Source organism: Mya arenaria, chromosome 4, assembly GCF_026914265.1.
Source record: "Mya arenaria isolate MELC-2E11 chromosome 4, ASM2691426v1".
Classification (NCBI taxonomy): Eukaryota; Metazoa; Mollusca; class Bivalvia; order Myida; family Myidae; genus Mya; species Mya arenaria.
The window spans coordinates 74,403,739-74,428,633 of NC_069125.1; the positions used below are offsets into that span (position 1 = coordinate 74,403,739).

At 33.4% G+C, this 24,895-nt stretch overlaps 1 protein-coding gene and 2 long non-coding RNA genes across 3 annotated transcripts in view; all 3 read right to left on the minus strand.

Moving 5' to 3' along the window:
• The window catches only part of LOC128231798 (uncharacterized), a 43,104-nt gene extending 18,763 nt beyond the window's left edge, over positions 1-24,341 (minus strand). Inside the window, exons 1-2 of the mRNA XM_052944997.1 lie at positions 24,145-24,341; positions 5,932-6,122 (exon numbers count right to left, since the gene is read on the minus strand). Coding sequence (XP_052800957.1) covers positions 5,932-6,122; positions 24,145-24,264 — 311 coding nt within the window. The 5' untranslated portion in view covers positions 24,265-24,341. The remainder of the gene's footprint in view (positions 1-5,931; positions 6,123-24,144) is intronic.
• Positions 8,494-12,746, minus strand: LOC128231799 (uncharacterized). The gene is made up of 4 exons (XR_008260440.1): positions 10,164-12,746; positions 9,713-9,808; positions 8,975-9,123; positions 8,494-8,738 (listed from the first exon to the last, which is right to left on the minus strand). It is a non-coding gene; the product is annotated as an uncharacterized LOC128231799 (long non-coding RNA).
• LOC128231802 (uncharacterized) lies at positions 20,105-23,384 on the minus strand. The gene is made up of 2 exons (XR_008260442.1): positions 22,816-23,384; positions 20,105-22,692 (listed from the first exon to the last, which is right to left on the minus strand). It is a non-coding gene; the product is annotated as an uncharacterized LOC128231802 (long non-coding RNA).
• Positions 24,342-24,895: the final 554 nt, after the last annotated feature.

The window sequence follows — 24,895 nt, forward strand, 5'->3', positions numbered from 1 at the left end:
TGAAATATTTTGTCAGGAGTGTAACAATTTAAATCAGTTGTATTTAGTTACTTACACTGAATACACTTAGTTAAATGAAATAAAAGTGTAACTGTTGTAGTGCTTTACTGTTATTTCAAGAGTTTTGCAATTTTTTACAAGTTGAGCAAGAATTAAGTAACAGTAGACTTTTTGTATGGTTTTGAAAAAATTATGTAAAATCGCAATGTGTCAATGCTAAATTTGTTTTATAATGTTTCACTGGCTATCAATTACTTTGTAATTGCATGTCTTTTGATTTACACTGAGAAATTTTAAGTGAAATCTATTTAATGGTTGTAATCTACATATGTCAGGAGTGTAACAATTTCTTAAAATATTGTTCCTGTTTTTATTTTTGCTGCGTGAAATCATAATGCTTCCTATGATGTCTTTGTTAATGTTACTTGTTATTGTTTGAATTCTATGAAAATATATTTTTTTAGTTTAATTGCACAATTTAAATAGAAAATAAAAAAATACCTTTGAATACTACATTTCATCGGTAAAAAAAGTACAAAAAATCAAATTCTTCAGAAATTTTGAGCGATTGAGTAAATTCAACATTCTATTAATGTATGCTGACATAAGAGCTACTAAAAGAATAATTGGTAGACATGTGAACTCATTTTATTTCAAGAAAAAATGACATTGAAAGTGTTCATGTATTGTGTGTTTTTATTCCATGTTTAGTTAGATAAAAGTTTGATAAAAATGTAAATATGAGTTGTTTTCTCTATACAAAACCTATTTTGTACACTACAAAGATTGTTCATCAAAACTAGGCATACAGCCTTGTATTTAATGATGATTTTAAATTTAGACCATTTTTCAACTTTTCTAACCGTTTTTTTTTAAATAGCCATTACTAGCTGCACTGTTTTCAGAACCGCAAGAAAATTGAAAAAAATGTAGTTTGGGACAAACAAGTCTCCCAACTGTGACCAATAGAGCTTATGCTTACCTTCTGGCTGCTCTGGATATTTTAAAAATACTTTTTGACTAGCTACAATAATGAGCAATCAACGATTCTTTTTTTTATTATTTTGACATTTCTTACGTATCCCTGTAACGCTACAACTCTCTACCATTTAATACTGAGTGAAAGAATAAATACACTGAGCGAAAGAATAAATAGTTATATTATGCATCGATGATGAATAATAATGACAAAGTTGTTCAATATATACCCGACAGTGATCTAAACTGGATTTAATTTGTCATTAGAGTCGTTATTTTCACATAAATATATTCTTGGTCACGAATACCGTTATACATGTACACAACCTGTCAGATTTGTCCCAGATTTACAGATATCGGGACACTTGATAAAAAAAATCGACACATGTACTGGTTGGAGAGCAGTAGCCGGCAGTTTTTGCATGTTTTTGAAGATTTTCTCGGTAGATCGAAATGTAACGGAAATAATACTTACATTTTATTAAACTAGGGGTCAAGGTCTACTAACTTTATTAAAATTTGTGTTGTCACAAAGCGCGTGCCTAATTGGGGCCACAAAGGGGGTAATCAATTAGTGCCAATTTACAGATTATGAGAAGCAGTACCCGGCAGTTTTATTTCAGTACCGCTCCTTGACTATAAAACCGATATGTATCGGTTTATTAAGTATAATTTCCCCATGGGGCGCCTCTATTGAACAGGGAAGTAATACTGGTAACCAAGCGCTGGAGTAGTCTCGCTTTAACAACGCGTTTAAATTTTATGTATCCATGGTGTGGTTTAAGACTCTTAAACCACACCATGGATACATAAAATTTTGAATATGTCTCAATATTGTTTGAAAGCGATTGACGGGCAATATGAAAATATCATTTCAACAGGCTTTTTTAAAAATACATTTTGCTGTGATTCATCGACGAATAATCGTTCATAACCAACACTTGACTGTCGGTAAATGCTAGTGCTATAATTAGATATGCAAATTTATTCAATTGCGCATGCGCAGTAACATTCACGTGATCATCCCCCAAGAGAAAATTGGCAAACTTTTTGACATTTCCAATACTTTTTGTAAATAAAATGTTTAAACGTACGCTTTGTGTTGGATTCGATGCAAATGGTGTTGCTTAGATTTACCATTCTCACCTTTTTTAAGAAGACTTAAAAAAAACACACAAATAAAAAGCGATTGCCGGCTACTGCTTTCCGCCGGCTACTGCTCTCCAACCAGTATATCTGAACATGTTTTTGGCATAGTGACATAAATAAATATGTGTTTAAAAGTAGGCAATAATATTTTCGTAGAAATTTGAATTTATAACGGAGATAATTTCAAAATTGTGGCCGCGAAGATTCTCTGCGCAAGGACCGTTCGGTACTTTTTGTTGGGATGGTGGACGTCACGAATCTGACATAGTAAAACAACATCGTCAAAAGACTCGTTGACGGCCATTTAAGTGGACTAACTTTTTGACCCCCCCCCCCCCCCACAGCATCCCCACCCCCAGGCAACTATTAAATTTATAAGCTTCAATGTTGATTTAGAATTTCTGAACACTATTAGAGACATGATAATCTTGTAAATATAAGTCAAAGCAAGTTATAGAAAATTGATAAAAACTTTGACAGATGAAAACACTGTCATAAAATCAGTCTGTTTTTAGCTTGTTTGTTTTACTTAAAACACCGTAAAATTCATATACCATGAGTCTAATGGTTGGATAGTATTTCAGTCTATATTCCAGTGTTTTTATCACAACAAAACACTTGAAATGCATCGAAATAAGAGCATTTTGTTTTTCGAAACATTTTGACAGTTGGTGCGAGGTTGCGTCCCCATGACAATTTAGTCAAAACAGTGTCGTAACGATTTGTTAATTTACTCACCGGGTTGCAGATTCCACAGAGTCGTCTTCTGTCTTGAAATTTGGCAGTTGGTTTTGTTAAAATACGCCATAATAAATGAAAGATCGCCAATATAGAATATTTCTGTTGTTGTGGCGGCCATTTTTTAGTCTACGAAGTTCGTACGCCACCCTAAGAGCTTTCGTAGAAATTTCCGTAGATCTACGAAGAAATAGGTGCTTGTTCGTACGAAAATCTTAATAAATAAAACAGCCTGAGATACATCGTACGAAGTTCGTACGCAAAACAGACTTCGTACGAAGTTTAATAAAACTGGCCCTTATTCTAGTAAAGCTTGGAGTCCGGATTTATTTTTTAGCAATTAATTTGGTTGGTGCAAAAAAAAGGAAAAAGTCCAATGTCATGAATTGTAACGGTCAGCTCGCGCAGGGAAAAATCAAGATAAATAAATCATGCATTCTTAAGTGATGTATTTTAAACATATCCTTTATGCTTTAGAATTATAGATTTATTGCATAATTATTAATGTTCTTGTAAGCTATTGAATATTACCGGTGTCTTAAACATTGAAAAACCGCACTCTTTCTTCGACCGAGACAGGCGGTAAATCGGTTTGAAACTTTTCAGCCGATTGTCCCTACTATGAACGCTGCCCTGAGCGGGCACCGTCCAAAAATCAAAAGTTAACTCTCGTCAAACTAAAAGTGGCACACTACCAGTTTATTTGCAAGAAATAATACCGCCTGTGATCTCTACAACAACAACAAATTATAATCTCCGAAATAATAGCAATTTCATTACTATTCCTCGCAGAACAGAGTTATTCTCAAAGTCTTTTATTCCATCAGCAATAGATTTATATAACAATTTATAACTTAACATTACAATATCTCCTTCAATTTCGGCATTTAAAGCAAATTTAAAGGAAAAATTTAAAGATCCTGTGGTTCCCAAGTACTTTCTGTTAGGAGAACGTGTATACTCCGTAATGCATGCTCGTATAAGGAACCATTGTAGTAATCTTAACTTTGACCTCTATAATAACCATTTGCTTAATAGCACTAGATGTCAGTGTGGTTACCCAGTTGAAGATGCAGAGCATTATTTCTTTAGGTGTAATCTTTATACTCAGGAACGTATATCCATGTTTCGTGGAACACGTGCGTTTCACCCACTTAGCATTACGTCGTTATTATTTGGAAAACCCTTACTCTCCGACGATATTTCCAAAATATTGTATTATTTCATTATGTACACTTATTTATAAAACACTCTAAACCGTTTACGGATTAGCCTCTTCTTTAAATATAACTGAACCAGGTTGTTTTATTGAACAGTTTACCACATATCACCTGTGTAGCAGTGAGTCAAAATGCTTCTTCTTTTCTTTTTACTTCCTGTCTTTTACTAACATTTCTTTCACTTATCCATTTCCTTACCTTTTTCTTATCTTATTTATATTTATCGCAAAATACTTATCAAGTTTATGTGCTCGTGGGGAAGACGTTACTAATGTTGTTAGAACTTGTGTCCAAGCCATTTGCTTTTTGTATACTCTATATTATTGTTGTAAATACCGATTATGTTGAAAGAAAAAAGGCAATAAAATATGTTTAAATAAATAAATAAATGGGCATGTAGAACAGCATAAAGTTGAATTTTAGTCAGTGTCTCAATGGTAAAGTTTATTGAAAACTTTAGAAATACTTTATAAACCGTTGTATTAAATTTGCTCTACTACCTCCTCTTCCATACGCTGCATATTCAATTTGGGTTCAGAAGCATACACACCTAAGTCACGACCAAAATGTGTAAGCTATCTGATAAATAATTGTTGGACTAAGACCAAGGTCTTGTTCGAACGATTTTGACCGGTATTATAAGTATACCATTCAAAGTACAAAGTAGTTGGGCTTCCATGGACTGTTCAGTTTTTTTGCCAGCCGTTGTGTTCTTTTGACAGTCCTATTGCCGTCACTTCATACAACTCATTAACTCACTCTTAGGCTATTAGAGAAATACAACAATATATTCATATTCATTTATTGTTTATAACTAATTATTATAAACTATGTTCTCTTAGATTATATAAATTAAACTCTATGTATTATTTTTTTATTTTTTTTATTATAGTATTAGCAATACCGAATAATGAATAATTTAACATTCGTTACGAGGATATCTTGTGAAACTGTATCCAATTTTTGCATGTTCTACAAATAATATGAAATAACAAGGGAATCCAAAACTAAAAGGCACCGCATTTCAGTAATAGAGTGGTATGGCCACATTGGCAATTGTACCTATATTTTTTATTTCTCCAGGAAAGGAATGCCATCCCTAACCATGTGTACTACGCTTATCAAATATACCAATAAAATTATTCCTAATGAAAAAAACACTTGACCAGATCAGTGTAAGATAGCAGAGATTTTGATTACCATACTAAATTATTTAAACAGTGATTTGGCCTCAATATTTAAGCTTTTTATGATTTTAGTTGTTATACTTTGTACAATATAAATTTCAAAAGCATCAGTATCATCTCTTTAAGGTACGCACTGAAATTTTACAAATAAGGCAATCTCTTTTTCCGTAATGGCATTTGTATTGAAATCCCATCAAATCAGTCAAACAAATATTCAAAATATATAAGGAATATTGTGTGGTTGACAAAATTGTGATAACCAGCCAAAATTTAGTTTCATGATCATGCGTGCTTGTCATCTGTATCAAATTTGAACAATTAAGGAACAGATTATTCAGATTCAAATATTAAAATTCGTTTTTATATACACTAGTTTCTTAAAAAGGTAACATAACAATGAAGCAAAGTATCACTATTACCCGGCCTTTCGATACCAGGAATTGTGTACTACATACTATGGTGAAACTAAAATGTCAAAATCCGTCTTTTCAGTTTTGCGCTTGTCCATACGTTTTTTGCACTTGCAAAGCAATAAGAGTAATAAAAAAACACAATATTAATGAGTATAAACAAGTACAATATTGCGATTGAAGGCATCTATATTTTGGAACGAAAAAGGTTAATGTTACTATATATTAAAGCAACTGGAAGTTACTGACCTTTTCTGTCCTTTGAAGTTGACGACGTAGAAGTTGGTCGTAGAACAGTCCTTTTTATCAGCGTTATTACCGCAGTGGTTGTGTTTTTGGAAGTTATAGAAATAGCAATTATATGGATACCATTCCAGTTCAGTCGAACTTTTCCTAGGCACCAATACGCTAAACTCACTGAAATACTTCTTGGTTTTAATCTGTAAAACATACCAAAAATAAAAAGCAATACATTGAAATAACGAACGTGTGTCACAGATGCATGTAGTTACTCCAACAATACATTGAAATTACGAACGTTTGTCACAGATACATGTATATAGTTCAACAATACTATGAAATAACGAACGCGTGTCACCAGTATGTGTATACCACGTGATAAATTACGTCATATATGCTACGTCGGAAGGCAACATTTTGCTTAAAATGAAGAATTAAAAGAAAAATAACTTTTCTTTTACAACCACATTTTAAATTAAACAAAGGGCAGTCAATACCGCTTAAAGAGCCCCGCATTTGTTTTATTACCTAAACTTGTTAAGGTCATTAGTTTCATCAAACACTCTGGCAAACCAGTTTCCAAAAAAATGTTTTGGCAGTTATTCGCCGTATTGTGAAAATGTTTGTCGAATTGTTTTAAGAAACTGAACTCTTAATCAAACTTTGGTAAAAGGCCGAAGGCAGGGCTCCGTAAGCGGCGTAGACTGCGCTATGTTTCATTTAAAATGGTGGAAGAAATAATGAAGTTATCTTTGTTTAAAGTATTTTTTTCAAATCAAAATATTGCCTTCCGACGTAGCGTTTATGACGCAATTTATCACGTGGTATACACACACTGGTCACAGATACATGTATATAGTCCAACAATACATTGAAATAACGAACGTGTGTCACAGATGTATGTATATAGTCACAACAATACTATGAAATAACGAGCGTGTGTCACAGATGCATGTATTTAGTCTAACAATACTTAACAAATATTATACACCACTGAGGGTCATATGACATTATAAGGACCGGCCAGTCAGCCCCCGAAGGTGTATATGGACAAAGTTATAACGTCACCGGTCCATATTACATTTTGGCTAGGTCCGGACCGGCCAAAAATATGATATGGACCGCTGACTTCATAAAACTGGATTTTTATTTGAATACAGCGATATACGGACCGATCGAGTTTATATATACAAAGAAGGGACACATTTATGTGAGGAATAATATAATGAAATAACGCACGTGTGTCACAGATGCATGTATTTAGTCCAACAATACAATGAAATAACGCACGTGTGTCACAGATGCATGTATATAGTCCAACTATACAATGAATACGGTTTAATTGAATACAACCTTATTTAAATACGTTCATAAGATTGTTAATTAAATGTGAATTTGAGAGCAAGCCGAAGATTTTAAATAAATCTTGGCGAGGAACCGAGGAAATACATTAGTATAGATAATTGCGCAGAAAATAAAAATGTGTTAAATCAAAACCTCCTCAGCCATATCGGGCTTCATTTAATTAACTTTACACTAGCAACACACTTGCGAGAAAATCATCATTGTACTTTCTCTGGGAATAAACAAAAAACAAACAAACAAAAAACATTATTAAAAATAAAAATACAATACAAATTAGCTTAAAGCGTTTTCTAAATGATAACCCTAAGTAAAATTTTGAAAAAAGTGACGTCATACGCTGAAGCATTCCGAGTGAACCAAACGTATGAAAAAAACGGTTTAAAAGTTAACACGAATCTGCAAAATTTTAATTAAATCAAAGGACTGAAAGCTGTTTGTTTAAACTTTTTGCTACTGAGCTTATTTCTGTAGCTTTCTGCATAAATATAATTAGTTATGAAAAGACGTCATATTCAACTTTATTTTTTTTATAAAATAAAAAGGTTTTTCGTCATAAGTTTACTGCTAGAGATGTTTTTGACAACTGTGCATATTCTGGCGAATCTTATCAACTGTGCAATAAAAACACCATTTGATGGTGAACTAGGAATATCTCCATCTAAACAAGGGCAATCAATTATTTTGAAATTAAAATCATCACGTTTATCATACAGATTGATACCAATTTATCTTCCCTAACTTCGAGTTGCAGAACTTAATTGGATGCTTTTAGATGTATGAGATTAAGCGGCAACCCAGCAAACATTTCATATCGGCCCGACGTCGGGCCGATATGGAACACTTCATCGGCCCGACATCGGCATTTACATCGGGCCGATGTCGGATGTGCAACACGGCACGACATCGGCCCGATGTCGGCATATTTTTAATAGCCGACATTTAGCCAGCATGATGCCGATATCCTTTCTATTTCGTCCCTATTCTTATACAGATGGATTGTCATGCTCAATGACAACAGAACAAGATAGTTAAAACACAAGACTTTGTCCTGGTTTATCTTCTGAGAGAAAAAATAATAATGCAGAGAAAATCAACCGTAAACCTACATGCATATAATATACTCACAAATTACTACATAATAAAATAAGCTATTTCATCTTATAAATTTTTATTATTATTATCATTGCTATACATATTTAAACAATTGAATTATCACAGGATGTGGATAATACCCCTGAACAGTTTATCAAAATCACGCTACTGCATTAAACATTAAGCGTTTTTAACATAATATTGTTTTGTTTTTTCATCCCAGTGTTCCAAGGATGCACTCAGATATTTGGGTCTGCCTCATTTCCCTTCCACCATCTCTTTCCGATGCTGTCTTCAACCAGGCGGCATTTTTCGCTCGCACCTCTGTTGTGAGAAACGACGGAATTTCGCGACACCCTCTGGAATAATTGCATGTACTGTTAATACATAGGCGAGATAGGTCTTTTCCAGGATATGGGTATTTACATAATGCATTTTCAAGGAAGTTGGTATTCTTAATTTTAATTGGGTTTTTGTTAAATGTGAAATGTTTTTTGTTTGTGTTTGTATAAAATTTGCCTACATCCCTTCGCATATTTCTGGAGGGATTATATATTGAACTGTGCTTGAAACAAAGGTTAATAGCGGTATATACCTGTAGAGATGGTGCAACTGTTTGGGGATCTTATAGTAACTGTTGTGATGCCTGCAGAACAGTCCTGCCATAGCCACTGTCACCTTCGAATGCCTTGGTGGTGTTGTCACTGACATTTATTCATCCTCATCTGATTAAACTCGCTTCCTCTGAAATGCATCACATTTTGTTACAGTTACAAATACATTAGTCGGTTATCCTGATCATTCTCCCCTTTAGGTAAATTTAAAGGTTGGTATAGTCAACCTGCTTTTCTTAAGTGTGAAATAGTCAAATACCCTAAATCACCTGCTTTTTATCAGTACTTTCGATCTTAATTCATTAACAGATGTATCATAAATTAACTTGCTTCACAAAAAATATACATATGCATCCTGACAGACTGATTGTAACTAACATATTATGAATATGAACACGTTCAATATAAATGGTAATGCACTAGTCAATCGTATCCACGGCCCCCCAGATCCGGGGGTATACCGGGGATAGCCGGGGAAAAGGGCCGGGTGACTGCGGTGGTTTTGTCATAGCGCCAAATTTAGCGCCAAATTTAGCGGGGATTGGGCTTTATATAGAGTCTCTGGGGTGTGGGGGTTTAACAATCAGTTCGTCACAGCAGGGCGGGGATTTTACCCGGGGTTGGCTGGACCGAAAGTCAAAGTCCCGGCTATTCCCTAGACCTGGGGGGGGCGTGGTTACAATTGACTGGTGCATTACAATTAGGACGTAAAGACATACCTCTCCTATGATTGCCTTTATTCCTCTATTTCAGTGTCTCGATTTGCAGTTGTCCGCTCTCTGCAACTTTGATCGATCTTTCCACAATATACGATACTGTAAATTACAATGTCTCAATTATGATTCATAATTGGTAACAAAATGTTCTTTTTAAATTTGTCTACAATGGAAGCAGATAAATTAATCGTTCAAACCCAACCAAATCATTAATGTAATACTTTGCTTTCGTGTGCATATGCTACCTAAATGTAGATTTTAATCAAACTCATAAAACAACAAACTTACAAAGAGAACTAGTCACGAAAATCTGTTACACGAATTCCTTTTCAACATATTTACTCGAAATAAAAGTATTTATATCACTTTTGAGAATAAAACAATAGATTAACAGAATAGTACTATAATAATTCCTTATATGTATAAGTTCAACAACGATTCAAAGATTACTTACCATTGATTAATACCAAAAGTATGATTTTACTTGCATCATCTTGTTGAAATGGCACAAATACCGCAGTGAATATAAAACAAAATAATTTCGTAGATAAAAATCAAATAAACATGAACTGAATCTATTAATTACAGAATTAATTAAAAATAACCATATAAACTTAAATTGTTTTTATTATTTAATGGTAATGAATTTAAATATTTATTAATTGCCAGGGGAATGAACTGCTAGTGAAAGTTGCAGCATATGCATTGCTCTCCCTTGAAGCAATACAGAGTATACATCGGGCCAATATCGGACCGATATCGCGATATTTATAAAATGTTAAAAAAACAAAAGCTATTGTTTATGTTATAATGTTTAAACATTCGAAATAAAATCATATAGTATTATTACAAATACAATGTTTCAGTCAATATGCCCATATCGGGCCGATGTCGGGCCGATATCGGCAAACACTGGCCGATATGCCGATATTCAGCCGACATCGGTCCGATATGGTCATGTTTGCTGGGAATATATCTTAAAGTATTATTGAATTTATCTTCAAGGGCAAGATCTCAAGACTTAGATATTTTGAACATATATTCACTTACATAGCAGTATAAAAAGAGGACAGCAAGTAAAACCGCATTATTAGCACCCATTGAAATGCCTATAGTTTGTTTATATAACATGTACCAAATTTTAGAAAAGAATTATTCAGAACAAACGTTAATACTTCAATAACATCTGGGCATGTATTTATCTGAGCGATAATTGCTAAAAAAGCTTTTTTTATCATTAACTGCCATGTAAGTAGTTTTTGGACGGTACTGCCAAAGCAGTGCCGTTCATAGGTATCATGCTACTTTTCGACAGGCATGCACCATTTGGTCCCCGGCTTCATGCCTCAAACAGAAGCGTCCTGGAACCAGTGTTTGACGGAAGTGCACGGCCAGATAAAAACGTGCGTTTCATACTACGCGTGTCAAGTAGTGCCCCAAGGCGATTGATTCATGATGTAAAATTTATTATTCAACTGTAACTCTACAATATTTAACACGGCATTGTTAAATAATAAAACACAATGACAACGCACCACGCATTTTCTATAAAGTTCAAACAGACCTGTTATGAATAATGAATGAATGAATGAAACACGTTCCATTCATCTTTCAATACATCGATTTGACCTGTCTATCAAACAAAACATTGCCATTCGATAATACTTAGCGCTGGGATCTGTCAATTTTTGCTAGAAAAACAACAAGTGGGATATAGACGCGGCTAGCTAGTCAAAATAATTGACTTTCATACATAATTCGCAAGTTCCTTACTATGCGATTCAAGGAATTTGATTGATATGTTTCAAATGATTTATGAATACACATCGTTCCAAGCATCTTCCAATCATCGGCCGGCGAGTTTCGGTGAGTGACTACTTACAATAGAATTTTCGAACGAATTTTCGAACGAATTTAGTTTGTTCTTTTTTTTTTATTTCGCTGATTTTGGTATTTTGTTCTGATCTTTTGAAAATGATATGTAGAAGCATATACAGATGAAAAAAATTTTCGGTCAGTTATCGAGCTATAAAAATCTTGTTTTGTAGGAAATTAGAAATTTTGTTGCTGTTATTATTTTTGTTCAGCTAAAATTCTTCCTATTGACAGGAGTCCTACACACGCTGTCACGAAGGTTTACAGAACAAAACAAGGTCTATGCAAGCGACTGACTTCAACGTCTATGTGTAAAGTGAGTATTGTTATTGCCATCTAAACGTGAAATTAGTGTGCTTCAGCTTTGTATAGCCTGTCGGTCTGTATTTAACTGCATTGCAACAAGACTTGTTCATTAACTTCCAAGTTTAAAAATAGACGTAGAATTACACTATGTCTTTACGTATCAAATGATCAAATGTATCCATCTATTGTAAGATATATGCATTAAACGGACTTTGAAAACATTTTATTTCCGTATTAAACATCAGGTTGGTCAGCGATAATAAATACATGTTACTGTTTAATTTCAAGTCAATAGTGTTTTATTTATAGTGTAATCATTCTGTAATGTTTATAGGAAATAAAATCAAATCATACATTCAAGAAAAGATACAGGCTGACCAGTATAGGAATAAAATGAGTGCTTTAGGTTAATGCTATTTTGAACATGATTTACATATCTTTATAACTTTATATATGGACAATTCTTCGTTCACTAATTCAACCTTATTTGTACCCAAATGAACACAATTTCATGGGCCGAATGCAATACGCCAAATCGACACCCCGGAGTGTTAATGCTAATCGTGACAGTTTTATTAGGTCCAAGTGACAAATTCTCGCTTGAATGATCATAATGGAAGGGATTGCAATAATAACAATACCGGGCAGATTCATTTTCGTTTTAATTTACATTCATTAATTACTTAATGTTATCATTCAAAATATAACTCATTTCATTATTTATTACAATACCAGTTAGTATTCAAATTTAACAATTTTATAAACATACCTTAAACTAACCAAACATTTTAAAATGAAACATATGTATTTGCAGATGAATTCCATCAATGAAGCCTTTGAAAAAAGAGGGCCATATTCTAGTCTTTGCCTGTTGAAATATGGTGTACCACAGGAGCTCAGATGGCATTCCATGATGGCAATAACACCTCTTACCAAATTCAGCAGGTCAAAAGTGCTCTTTACCATCCTCAGACAGTATTTGGCAGACTAGGAACAAGAAATTCCACTTTATGTAATAGCGGTTTGGTTGTGCATGAACAGCAAATGCATCCGGTGCTGTTTTGTTAACATGCAGGGGCTGCCACTGTCTTCCTTTAGGATGCTTTACAGTCACTTCAAAAAACAAGGATGTCAGTTTCCAGCAAAATAATCCAGGTATGGAATCTTTCATTTATCATACATTTTTTCAATCCATTTTAGCTTCAAAATATAAATTTAACTACTGAAAAATATCTAACTATCAACTTGCTGATATCAGATTACTATAAGTTTGCCCTAATCTCTTTCACACAGCCACCAGTAACATGTATATATCTTTTTTATAGTGCTAGTACATATTTTTTTGTGTGTTTTTCTGTAAATGTTAATCACTAAGTTTATTAAGCATTACCGTATTGTCTCCTAATGCAGGAAGAACCCCAGGGCTTACTGTTAAGGAACGCAATGAGGTTGTGACCATTAGGCTCAATGCTGTGGAGAAAGATGTATGGCCGGGAGACATACTGATGTTCTGCTTTACTGATGTTGTTGCTAACGCCAACAAACCATTCACTACAAACGCCAACAAACCATTCACTACAACTACCACAACAAACAATATACTGCGTGCAGGTGAATAAAATTTTAGCATAACCATCGGACATCTAGAAAACTCTAGAATGAGTGTCATTCATTTGGTTCAAAAGCCTAATATATTTGGTCAGATCATGCTTAAAACAACAAGCATTACTGCTGTTTGAAAACTTTTTTCATTTTTGTTTCATTCAACTTAAGATTTGTGTTTGTCTAGATGATACATCATGACAAATGCCCATAATTAAAGGAAAAAAAAACAACACTCGTTGCCAAATACAATACATTCTTTATTTAGTTGATAGGTATTTTGAAGTATTCAAGGTTTGAATAAAAAAATTATTAGCATGTGTGAACATTTGCAGAAAATCTGAGCTACCTTTGTGAAAGAGGCCAAGAGAAGATTGGATGGTGGAGTTTCAGATGACACAATGCTGACTATTTCCACAGAGCTGATTTTGCTTCCTACTGGCAGCAGAAGGAAATCTTCACTTTTATTTTAAACAATTCAGTTCTTATGCCACTTATTTGTCAGGATAACATGTAACTAAACAGATTGAAATTACACCAACTTCCTTCATTAGCACAAACTATTTGTGTACCTGGACCATCATCTTGAACAATATACTTCTTCTACTACCATTTCCTCATATTCAAACATTACTAGAAAGGTCTGAAACGCAATCATGCTGTCTCCAGTGATTAATGAAGAATGATAAACTCCTGTGTTATAAATTCTGCGGCAACTTGGTATCACCAGTATGTACAGACAGTGCCAAATTTATTGCATTTATTACTTGTGTCTTATCAGTGCTCAATGCATAAATATTGTAATTGATGTCAACTATGATTTTATTAAGATGCGATTTTTCACTCTGTATTGATGTTCACATACTTTCACATACTTTCATTTATGTTGCCATACCAGTGTCAATAATTGATAATCGATCTAGATGAATTTGTTTTTATTTATTTCTACCACTGTTGTCTATGATCATTTTTATATCACTTAGTTAGTACACTTCATGATATACAAGGCAGTCAATGTCTCATTTCCTATAACAACTCAGCAATAAGCCTTTTGACAATTCTGCTCTCAATTGTCTATATATTTTTCATTAACATTTCTTTCTAAGCTTGAAGTCTGATCACTGTTAAAAACAGCCTCTTCTTCATGGCTGCCTAGAAATGTCATCCAAATTGATAATTAATTAAAATAACAATAACCTAATGCTCTAATGGAAACATATTCCAAACATTCCTCAACGGCTATGAAATTATTTTTGGACAAACTTTTTTGCAGTACACAGCCTTAAAAAATAAATGATAATAAAGTAAAACATATGGGATTTTCCCCCAACCAAATGCACTGCTTAACCTATAAATAAATGATAGTTAATTAAATTTCATTACTTCTACAATAAATGATAGTTAATTAAATTTCATTACTTCTACAAACTAAAAATAATCACTTCAAATCCTAAGGAACTTGCTGTATAAATCTTAGTAAATATACTTAAATTAGTTCAACATACATGTAAGTGCTTGTATGCATTGCTTTGTATGAGACACATAGATTTTTGACATATTGTAATTATTTTCACTCATTGCATGTTTTTTCTGCCACAATGTTATAGCGTTTTCATGTGTATCATTTAGATTCATTGTTTTCACATTATTACTTCACTCATGATTTAGTGCTAATCTCATTTCATGTAAATTTCTTCTTGTTGAATTGTAAATAATGACAAATGCTACTCAAAAGAGTGTGACAATGGATATACTCTTCCTGTCATTCTTGTTATTTGATAATTGTCAGCTGCGGCATCTTCCATGAATTGCATTACCTTCGCTTTGCCTCAGATTTTATAGTATTTTTGATGTTGTTGCTATTAGAACATGGGTTATTTTGATAAGCCCAATATACTGTACATTATCATTTTGCCAAAGTAGTTAATTAAAGATACATATAACACTACAGACTGGTTAATTGTAACTATTTTTCAGTTCTTTTAAAAGAAATCCATCCTTTGATATTGCCTTCATATTGCACCATTCTTTCCTTAAGCTTTACCTTGCATTTCTGTCATTCAGGCATGGTTGGAATACGTTTCAAGGGACTAGACACCAGATGATACCATTGCAAGATGAAAAAAAAATGTCCAAAACTTTAATGGAATTTATATCTTTGTGTACATTTTAATTGAGTTTTTGGACCGAGTAAATCCCAGTTATTTAAAAAAAAATAGCTTCTGAGTGTGTCCTGTAAAAATCACAGGACCCTCACATGCTATTCTTTAGTGTATACACACAGCTGGGACAGGGATAGAAATATTTATTTTTTCATTTAAAATATTGCATTTTTGACCTCATACTAGCCCTTATTCATAATTTCAGTCTTGTTTTGAGGAAAATTTTAATTTGCTGATTTTGGTACCATCTGGTGTCTCAAGTCCCTTGAATGTATGACTTTTGGTTCATCCCCAATTGATCTAATAAACCCTAGTATGATATTGATAATTATGGACAAATAAAGATGTACTTTATTTGAAATGTTAATTGGGCTCAATTTCAGACCTGTTTAGATTATGAAATAAAATACTGCATTATAACTTTTAATCATAGACTAACTATAAAAACGCAAAAAAAGAACTTTCCTTTTCATTTACCTTGTTCTTTTGTTGTTTTTTTCTGAAATTGAACTGCTGGTGTTATGGCATTGGTCTATGAAAGGTGTGGTTGACTGTTGATATGTAAATGTAACCAGCTACGATAACAACATTATATGCATACACCACTGTCAGCATTTTAACTAATACAGCTAATGAAGAACCTCCAATAGCTATTCATATTGATAAATTGTGCATTGTTTCTTTAAGGCAACGTCTCTTTGATTAGTTTGTACAACACTGGTCTGATACTATTAATTCGCAACCCAAGTTAGACTATTTTAAACAATTTAAGAAAGATTTTAAATTCGAAAAATATCTTGAAATTAATATGAACGATAAATATAGAATTGCATTATCCAGACTACGATTGTGTTCACACTCTCTTGAAATCGAGGTTGGAAGATATAATAATATATCACGTATAAATCGTAAATGCAAACTTTGTAATACAAGTATGGTTGAATCTGAATACCACTTTATACTATGCTGTCCTTTTACTCCGACATACGTATACAATATAATATTTCAGGATCATGGAATACATTGAATAAATTTGTCAAGATAATGTCATCAAATGATAGTATAACTTTAAGACGTGTGGCTAAATTCATATACCATGCTATGTTGAGGCGATCTGCCTCCATTGATGCAGTTGCTTCTTAGTTTAGTACCTTCAAGTATATTGTTGTATAAGAACATATAAAATTGGTGTATGTACTGTTTAAATCTTTGTATTTTGTGTGCATCTCACTTAAAATGTTTTATGTTACTTGTTCATGGCCAAAGGCTCTTGTGTTGCCGATATTGCTAATAAAACTTGAAACTTGCTATAATCTTATATAAGCTGCCATTTATAAATAATATTCAACATTTAATTGTTTAAATCTATTTTGTAATACATTCTTCCTTTGAAATTCATTAAACACATTTACAACCTATCAATAAAATTAATATCCGTATGCATTTCAGTGTTCATGTTTTATGGTTTCCTTCTTACCAAAACCAAAAAAGTTGTGATCATATCCTATAAGTTGTTACCCAAATTTTTAACATTGCCGTGCTTAAGCTAGGCCTAAAAAGCAGAAGTTAGTGACCTGATTCCCTTTTCCGACTCCTTGCTGCAGTATTACTATTTCCCACTGTGCCGTTTTGTTAGAAAGAGCTTCCATCAATAATTATAAACTATATTTGATGTCCAAATGTCGATTTAAAAAAAGTTTAAAAATAATACAGAATGATATATTATTGTGATACTTATTTGAGATAAAAGCAACCATTACCATTTGTATTGGTATTGAGAGTAGTTACAACACATGCACAATATATTTTGAACATTGACCCTTGCAAATGCCCCATTAGGCGATAGCGCTCTTTCAATTCACATCAAAAGATCACTGTCTGACCTAGCACCCTGCTCTTTTTAAATCATAGCTCAGGTCCTGAATTCACAATCCTGAAACTTTCTTCTACAAAAAAATACCAGACTAGGAGTGTTGTACGGTCTGATTCAATCTCAACTTGCCACACGTCTGACATTCATACAACCAGGTGTATCTCCCCTGCTGCCAGCTTTAAGCAGTAACGTCTCCAGCTCTTTCAGTGCTTTGATCTCCATAGCAAATGTACTTTCGATAAGAGGAGTCAATTTGGTTGTAACTAAAGACTGTGGAATAAATGTTTACAGCGTTGAAAGGTCATTAGTATTAAGCTTAGAGGCCTTATATCGTCTACTTTCAATATTATTAACTACTTCTATAGACTTATTGATGGACCAAAACAGATTAATTCTAGAGTTCTCATAAACTTTATTACCATTTTTTCACATGCATTTTAATCGCAGTAAAGCAGGATGTAAGTAAAATCGAAACCTGTTTAGTAGAATAAGAAATAAAAATAACTTTAAATCGTGATTTATACGTTTTTATGCAATTTAGGCAACCAGTGTATTGTTGGGATGTTTTTTTGATCATCATTCAACACAATTGAAATTGAACATAAGAATCAATATGACTTTTAATAAAAAAAATCATCCAGTAGGCTAGGATTGCAAGTTCTAGAAGATTGTAACTCATCAATGATAGTATTTGCATAATATAAACGTGAAACTTCAAACTTTAGCTGGAACGAAGACTATTTGTTATGTAGGGATTTGATCTCCATAATTACTTTTGGAGATATAGAAATAGAGGGGGGGGGGGGCTAATGGAGTACTGTTAAAATTTCAGTTTTGGTATCTTTTAGGAAAGACATTTAATTCATCCACGTCATCAAGGCAATTAGTTACACCAACTTGAACAATATTTCTGTCAATTCGTATGTACATGTATTTGAAATTAATTTCAGATCCTATCCGGTATTTAGGACCTTTATTTATCAGTTTTCTTAGGAGACTATTTTTTTAATAAACTTAAAATCTCCAGTAACAATATGTCCAACAGCGTCGTAACGGTACATAGAGTTAAAACAATCTCACGAAGAAGGTGTATTTGCAGAAATCTAATCTTCTGCCTGTACATTCGGAGCTCCTCGGCCATTTTTTCAAAAACAACCTCGGATGTATATGGACGGTTTACATACTTAAAAAGTGGTACGTTTAAGTCCGCTGCAAATAGATCGCGTAGTAATCTTATTTAGTAGTTAAAATGTATGACTTAACTCTTGGGAATCGTAATTATGTTTGCAATAATACACATCACTGGCAATCAATTTAAACTGAGAGCAATGAATACAACTCTTAAACACTGCATTTAATTAATGCTTTTATTCAAAAAAATACGGACTACTTCAACAGATATACCGGCATACATCCGAGGTTGTTTTTTGAAAAAATGGCCGAGGAGTTCCGAATGCTGCCTGTACTCTGTTATAGTTAAAATGAACTATAACATATAAGTGGCACTTCTTGATTGTTAGAATAACACTCTTATGCAAAATCAAACATACACATGTATAACAAACATCAATTTTGACTGTTATATCTTTATCTATTTATCTTATAATGCATTTATGGGCAATATTTATTACTTTCGAGTGTCGGAGGCAACGTGACTGATTTTCAAACAGACCGAGATGTACCGCAGATACACATTATGACCAGATTTGGTGATTGTTGGACAAATGCTCCCAAAGTCATTGATCGTAAAGTACATATTTTAGGTAAATTATATAATTAAAAGAAAATATCTCTTAAGTTATCAAACATGTCCTAGATATTATGCCATACACATTCTGAACAAATTTGGTTATGATTGAACGAAGGCTTCTTGAGTTATTGATCGGACAACACAAATTTAAGGTCATTTTCATAATCAAACGGCGTTAACTATTGAGTGACTAGTGATAAGGCTGGTTATTGCACAAGAGACTCGTTGTCTATACTATACTTATATGCAGATACTTTGCACGAGGTTATGTTGGTACATAACCGGAATAAATTTTACCAAGTTATTGATTTCATTTTTATATTACAATGTCTTTTGGCCATGTAAGTCAGACAATTGAAGAGCAGTGACAAAGAAAGAATTCGCGTCAAATATTTTAACCAAAGAAAAGAACTAGATTTTACCTATCATATTCCAGTTTTCCAGGTTCGAAAAGTGTTTGAAGAAATATTACAGCCTTGACACGTGAAGTTATGAGCTTTCCATGTGTTTAAGAAGGATTTTATTTTGGCGATGTTTTTTGCATGGAGCTCATCGATATTTATATCATACCCGTGTTGTATTCCTGATGATTAACGTTCGTTTTTGTCACCAAATATCCTTAATGTTTAAAGTTTTATTCTCTGGAAATCCTTTCATAAAACATTTTGTTGTTTCTTAAGTTTTTAAAGCTCCAGAAGTTTTATTTTAACTGTTTTATTTAATAAAAGACATATTTTCAGTAAATATACATCAGTATAAAACATATAAAATACATAAAAACAAACATAAATTGATAAGAACACAATAAAAAGTACATTGAAAGCCTATTGGATTTAGACTACATAGTCTCTCGTATTACAAACAATCACATAGGTGTACATACACACAAGCATACACATACATATACATATAATACATTCAGTAATATAAAACAAACATTCAATAATACACACAAAAACAATGTGGAGGGTATTAATAAATATTTGAAACCATTTATCCTTATATATGTTTTATACATAATTATCACTGTGTGGGAACGGACACCGGATATAGCTCAAAAAATGATAAGTAAACAGACAATTATGCAGTTGTTTTTCTTAACCAGAGGTAAGATCTTGCTGTGTAAACGCATATCTACCGTATCCACAAATGAAGTGTTCGAATTAATAGCTGAATGCTTAATTTGGCCTATGGTATACTTTAAAGTGCTTACGATTTAGCAGACTTCGTAAAATGTTTCTTCAAATCTGAGCTGATCCCCTCAAAACTTACAAAATTTCGACAAGTATTGTTATTTTTAGGAAATATATCGAATAAATAAAAAATATGAATCGAAGGATTTCACTAGCATAAGCTCAATTATTTTTATTGTGAGATATGGCAATGTAACTTTTAAACTGTTAAAGAAATGCCCTTAGAAATGTTCTCAGTACTGTATTGGGGATAGCCGTATTATGTACTGGGGATAGTTTCAAAGTTGAGAAATTTGTGTCCTGGTGATAACATATAAAATGGGACAAAAATTGATAGTGATACTGTTAATATATAATATACATGTATATGTCCATTTCGACCTTTCAAATAATCTGCAAAAAGTGAGAGTACAATTTGATAAGAAATTATTGAGCAAACTTTAGTTAACAATGAGTTTGATCCATGCTCTCCTAAATGAACGTATATGCACGCTGCATAATATCAGGGTTGGTCACAATACATTCTTTCTCACTGAAATGAACGAACAGAGACCATTATTCTGTTCTAAGTAATACCAAAATCGACCCAAGCTAAGAAAAAAGCTTTACGTGTTCCAAATTTGATCACAATATCTCATTCCCTACTGGTGACTTGATGTGTGCAAAAACGTACCTACTTGATTTACAAAGCAACACTATATATATGAAATGCAAACACCACAAAAATTATACGGCCACATGTTTTGTGTTACTCAATAAATCAGATTACCGGCGTATTTAAAATATTTAGGTATTGATGCTTGTGAAAAACACATCATGGTTAACTAATATGTATGAATGAAACAGTGCATACAGATACCAAAAAAACAACAACAACATGTTTTTGCTCTCATCCCTCGATATGGACAACATCGAACAATTTCCCTCGAGCTCGCGTATAGATAAATAGCCGTAATCATTATCATAGTCTCGTTATTCTAAATACAACGTTACTATCCTCAGTCCACTTAATAGCTATCCCCTGTGCAGTTATTTATTTGCTTCATCTATCCCCAGTACACTGCCAAGCCATCAGGTATGAATATCTCCGTAACAACAAAATATATCATATTGATATTTTACACATTACTAGATTATGTAATTACAATGAAATCGCTCGATTCAGTTTTTTATTCTTATTTTCAATGTGTTGATTTATGTTTGAAATCGTACCACATAAATTAACATTTGTGAGCGATCATGCAACTTTCGGAGTGAATTGGGCTATTATACAAAAGAGGAGACATATTTTCATCATAGTCGTATATTGCACAGTATCAAGTAATTCAAAACTCTTCGATTTTGTTAAATATATCAACGTAAAATACAAAAAAATGATAGAAAACTGACCATTTGTCAAAAGAAAACGCTTATCGATTGATCATTTTTTAGCTATATCCGGTGTCCATTCCCACACAGTGATTATTTTGGACGTGAAACAATGCCGTATTTTTACCTAGGTGTTAGTCAAATAATTTCTAATTTTAATTGCACAATGTAGACACGTACGTAGTTAATTGCATTCATCTTTCAATCTTTCAATATCATTCTTCTCCACTAGTCAGTCTTCAATACGAACGTTCAATTACGAGGGGTGTTAAAAAGGTTCGCGGAAAAGAGCTCTTTTTGTACTTCAAATCTCATGTTCATGAAAAGAGCTCTTTCTTTACTTCTAATCGCATTTTCATGAAGATTGCGTTTACTGATATTATTTTGAAGTATTCATTACATAAAAATCCATAACAAAAATTGCCAAATTGACAATTTTCATATTTGTTTTAAACAGCAGTGTTAGGTATGCGGCCAAAAGTCATTGACGTCATGTCCAAAACAGCATTTTTAAACAGTGTGTTACTAATCGGTCTTTTTTCATAATACCATCCATTGGACTATGCACCGATGTATAGTATTCGAGTTATGAGTCAGTTGGAAAGGAAGATCGCCGGCTGAACTGAACTATGCACTTTAGTCAATTTCATCAAATGGCTGTTTTCTCAGGAATCACTCTAGCGTAGGAAAGAGGAAGAAATAGCATGATGCTTAATCAGGGTTGTACGGAGGGTGCTCTCAACTTTAAATGATTGGCGATCATTTCCTGAGTTGCTTTGTTGTGATACAAAAGCTGTCGTCAGTTCCGAGGCTCGCTTCTTCCGCATCGCCCTAATGAAATCAAGATATAGGACCTGTGAATAAATTAAGTCCAGTAATTTTTTAATTTGGTACGTATAAATCTCTAATATACAACATATTCAATTCATAAACACCATAAAGATTTAGAAATAAATGCTTGAAATAAATTAATTTACCCTTGAGTACTACTGCGCTCTCACTATTTGCCGTTTTAGTACTGCCTGGCTCAAGATCACTGCGTTGGTGTCAAAGAACGCGATGAACATCTGCTTCTTTGAAGGCGGACTTATTTTGAACTTTTCGATGGATATATGGTGTTTTCCATAAAGTTGGGGTTCTTTTGTGGCTCGTATATACTAATCTAAGTCTCGTCAACGGTAATTATGCGCCTGAAAATCGCCTTTCATTTTCTCTTAAATCACCACAGAAAACGCTCACAAGACTCTGTTTCTTTTGAATATCCGAAAGCATTTCTGGGATCCATCTTCAACACAACCTTCTCATATTAAGTTCATTTTAAATGATATAGTAAACAGTCCCAGCACTTCAATCAACTCTGTCACTAATAGCACGAAATGTGATACGGTGGTCCTTTGCAGGCTGTTTTTTTCGACATGTGTTTGACTTTGAGCGACCGTTCCCAGACGGATAGCTTAGCAACCCACGAAACGCTTGTGACGGATAGCTTAGCAACCCACGCAACGCGTGTGACGGATAGCTTAGCAACCCACGCAACGCTTGTGACGGATAGCTTAGCAACCCACGCAACGCTTGTGACGGATAGCTTAGCAACCCACGCAACGCTTGTGACGGATAGCTTAGCAACCCACGCAACGCTTGTGACGGATAGCTTAGTAACCCACGCAACGCTTGTGACGGGTAGCTTAGCAAACCACGCAACGGGAAGCCGTTTTTCAGACGAAATATATATATATATATATATATATATATATATATATATATATATATATATATAAAAAGATTCTGGTCCGACATGTACCAGCTGGGTGGATCTATATAGGTCCAATATATATCCGTACGTTATCTTGAAGATCTTGGTCCCATGTTATCTTGTCTGTACAAACAAAAGCACTCAAAATAGCCGCAGATTTTTGAACAAATACATTCGTTACATATTGATTTGTCTTGTACCAGCACATACAGGAACTTTACGTTAATATCGGATAGTCATCGGACCATCAACCGATCTGCCTACCATAAAACATAAATGCTGCCTTGGTCCTCATATCCACTAGCAATGTTCACACCCAAAATACTAGTGCTGTGATACCACTATACAATCTGTGATTCCACTATAAAACTGGCATCAAGATGCCAATTTTATAGTAATGTATTTTCGTTAACTGGACAGCATCCAGATAATTTACTGATATCTTTAATTTGAAATAGAATAACAATTGCCTAAGTCATATGATATATTGAAATAGTTTACTTCCAATTATTCTTGCTTGTAAACAGAATGTATAAATATATTAAACACTTACGAAGCTATCAAATTTCTCTAAGGAAATCGCCTTCGGAATGTTAAGTTGAAATTCGGCACTCCACGGAGGGATGAAGGAGCACATCAGGGTCAGAACCAATGCAAACGAGATGCACGTCATGGTTCCTTCTCTACAACACAAACTAACACAATATAGACAATTTTACTGCGTTATAACTTCACTACAGAACGGATCGCCACATCGATCACGATTGTCTCATAGGAAAGTTATGTAAAGTGGGAACATATGTATTGTGGGCGATGTTAAAAGTAAATTAACAACTGATAATAGAATCCAATCATTGTCTTCAGTTTTATGTGATCAAACATTTAACATTTCTGAAACTGAAAAACGATCAGATGAAATAAATCAAATTATCACGAAGAGGATAAAAATAAAAATATAAAAATAATATATATATATATATATATACTTAAACAGAACATCCACATTGCCACAGATGCAGGTGAACGTGGTGGGTTTTAATGTAAAAGATATAGTATACAAGCCATGTAAATTAATTTAACAGCCTTTAGAATAGCAGCGAAATTTATATTTACAGCCAATTTCATTAACATTGCTGATCTGATCATATGTGGATTTCGTATCTTACTCCTATTTCTTATTTGTGCATTCAGTACTACTTTATACTATTAGAATTTTGTTTCTATTGTCTTTTAAAAAGGGATTAGCAAGGGTATTTTGCTCATATCTGTATAAAGATGTATTGATATGTGCCTTAGTTGTATTG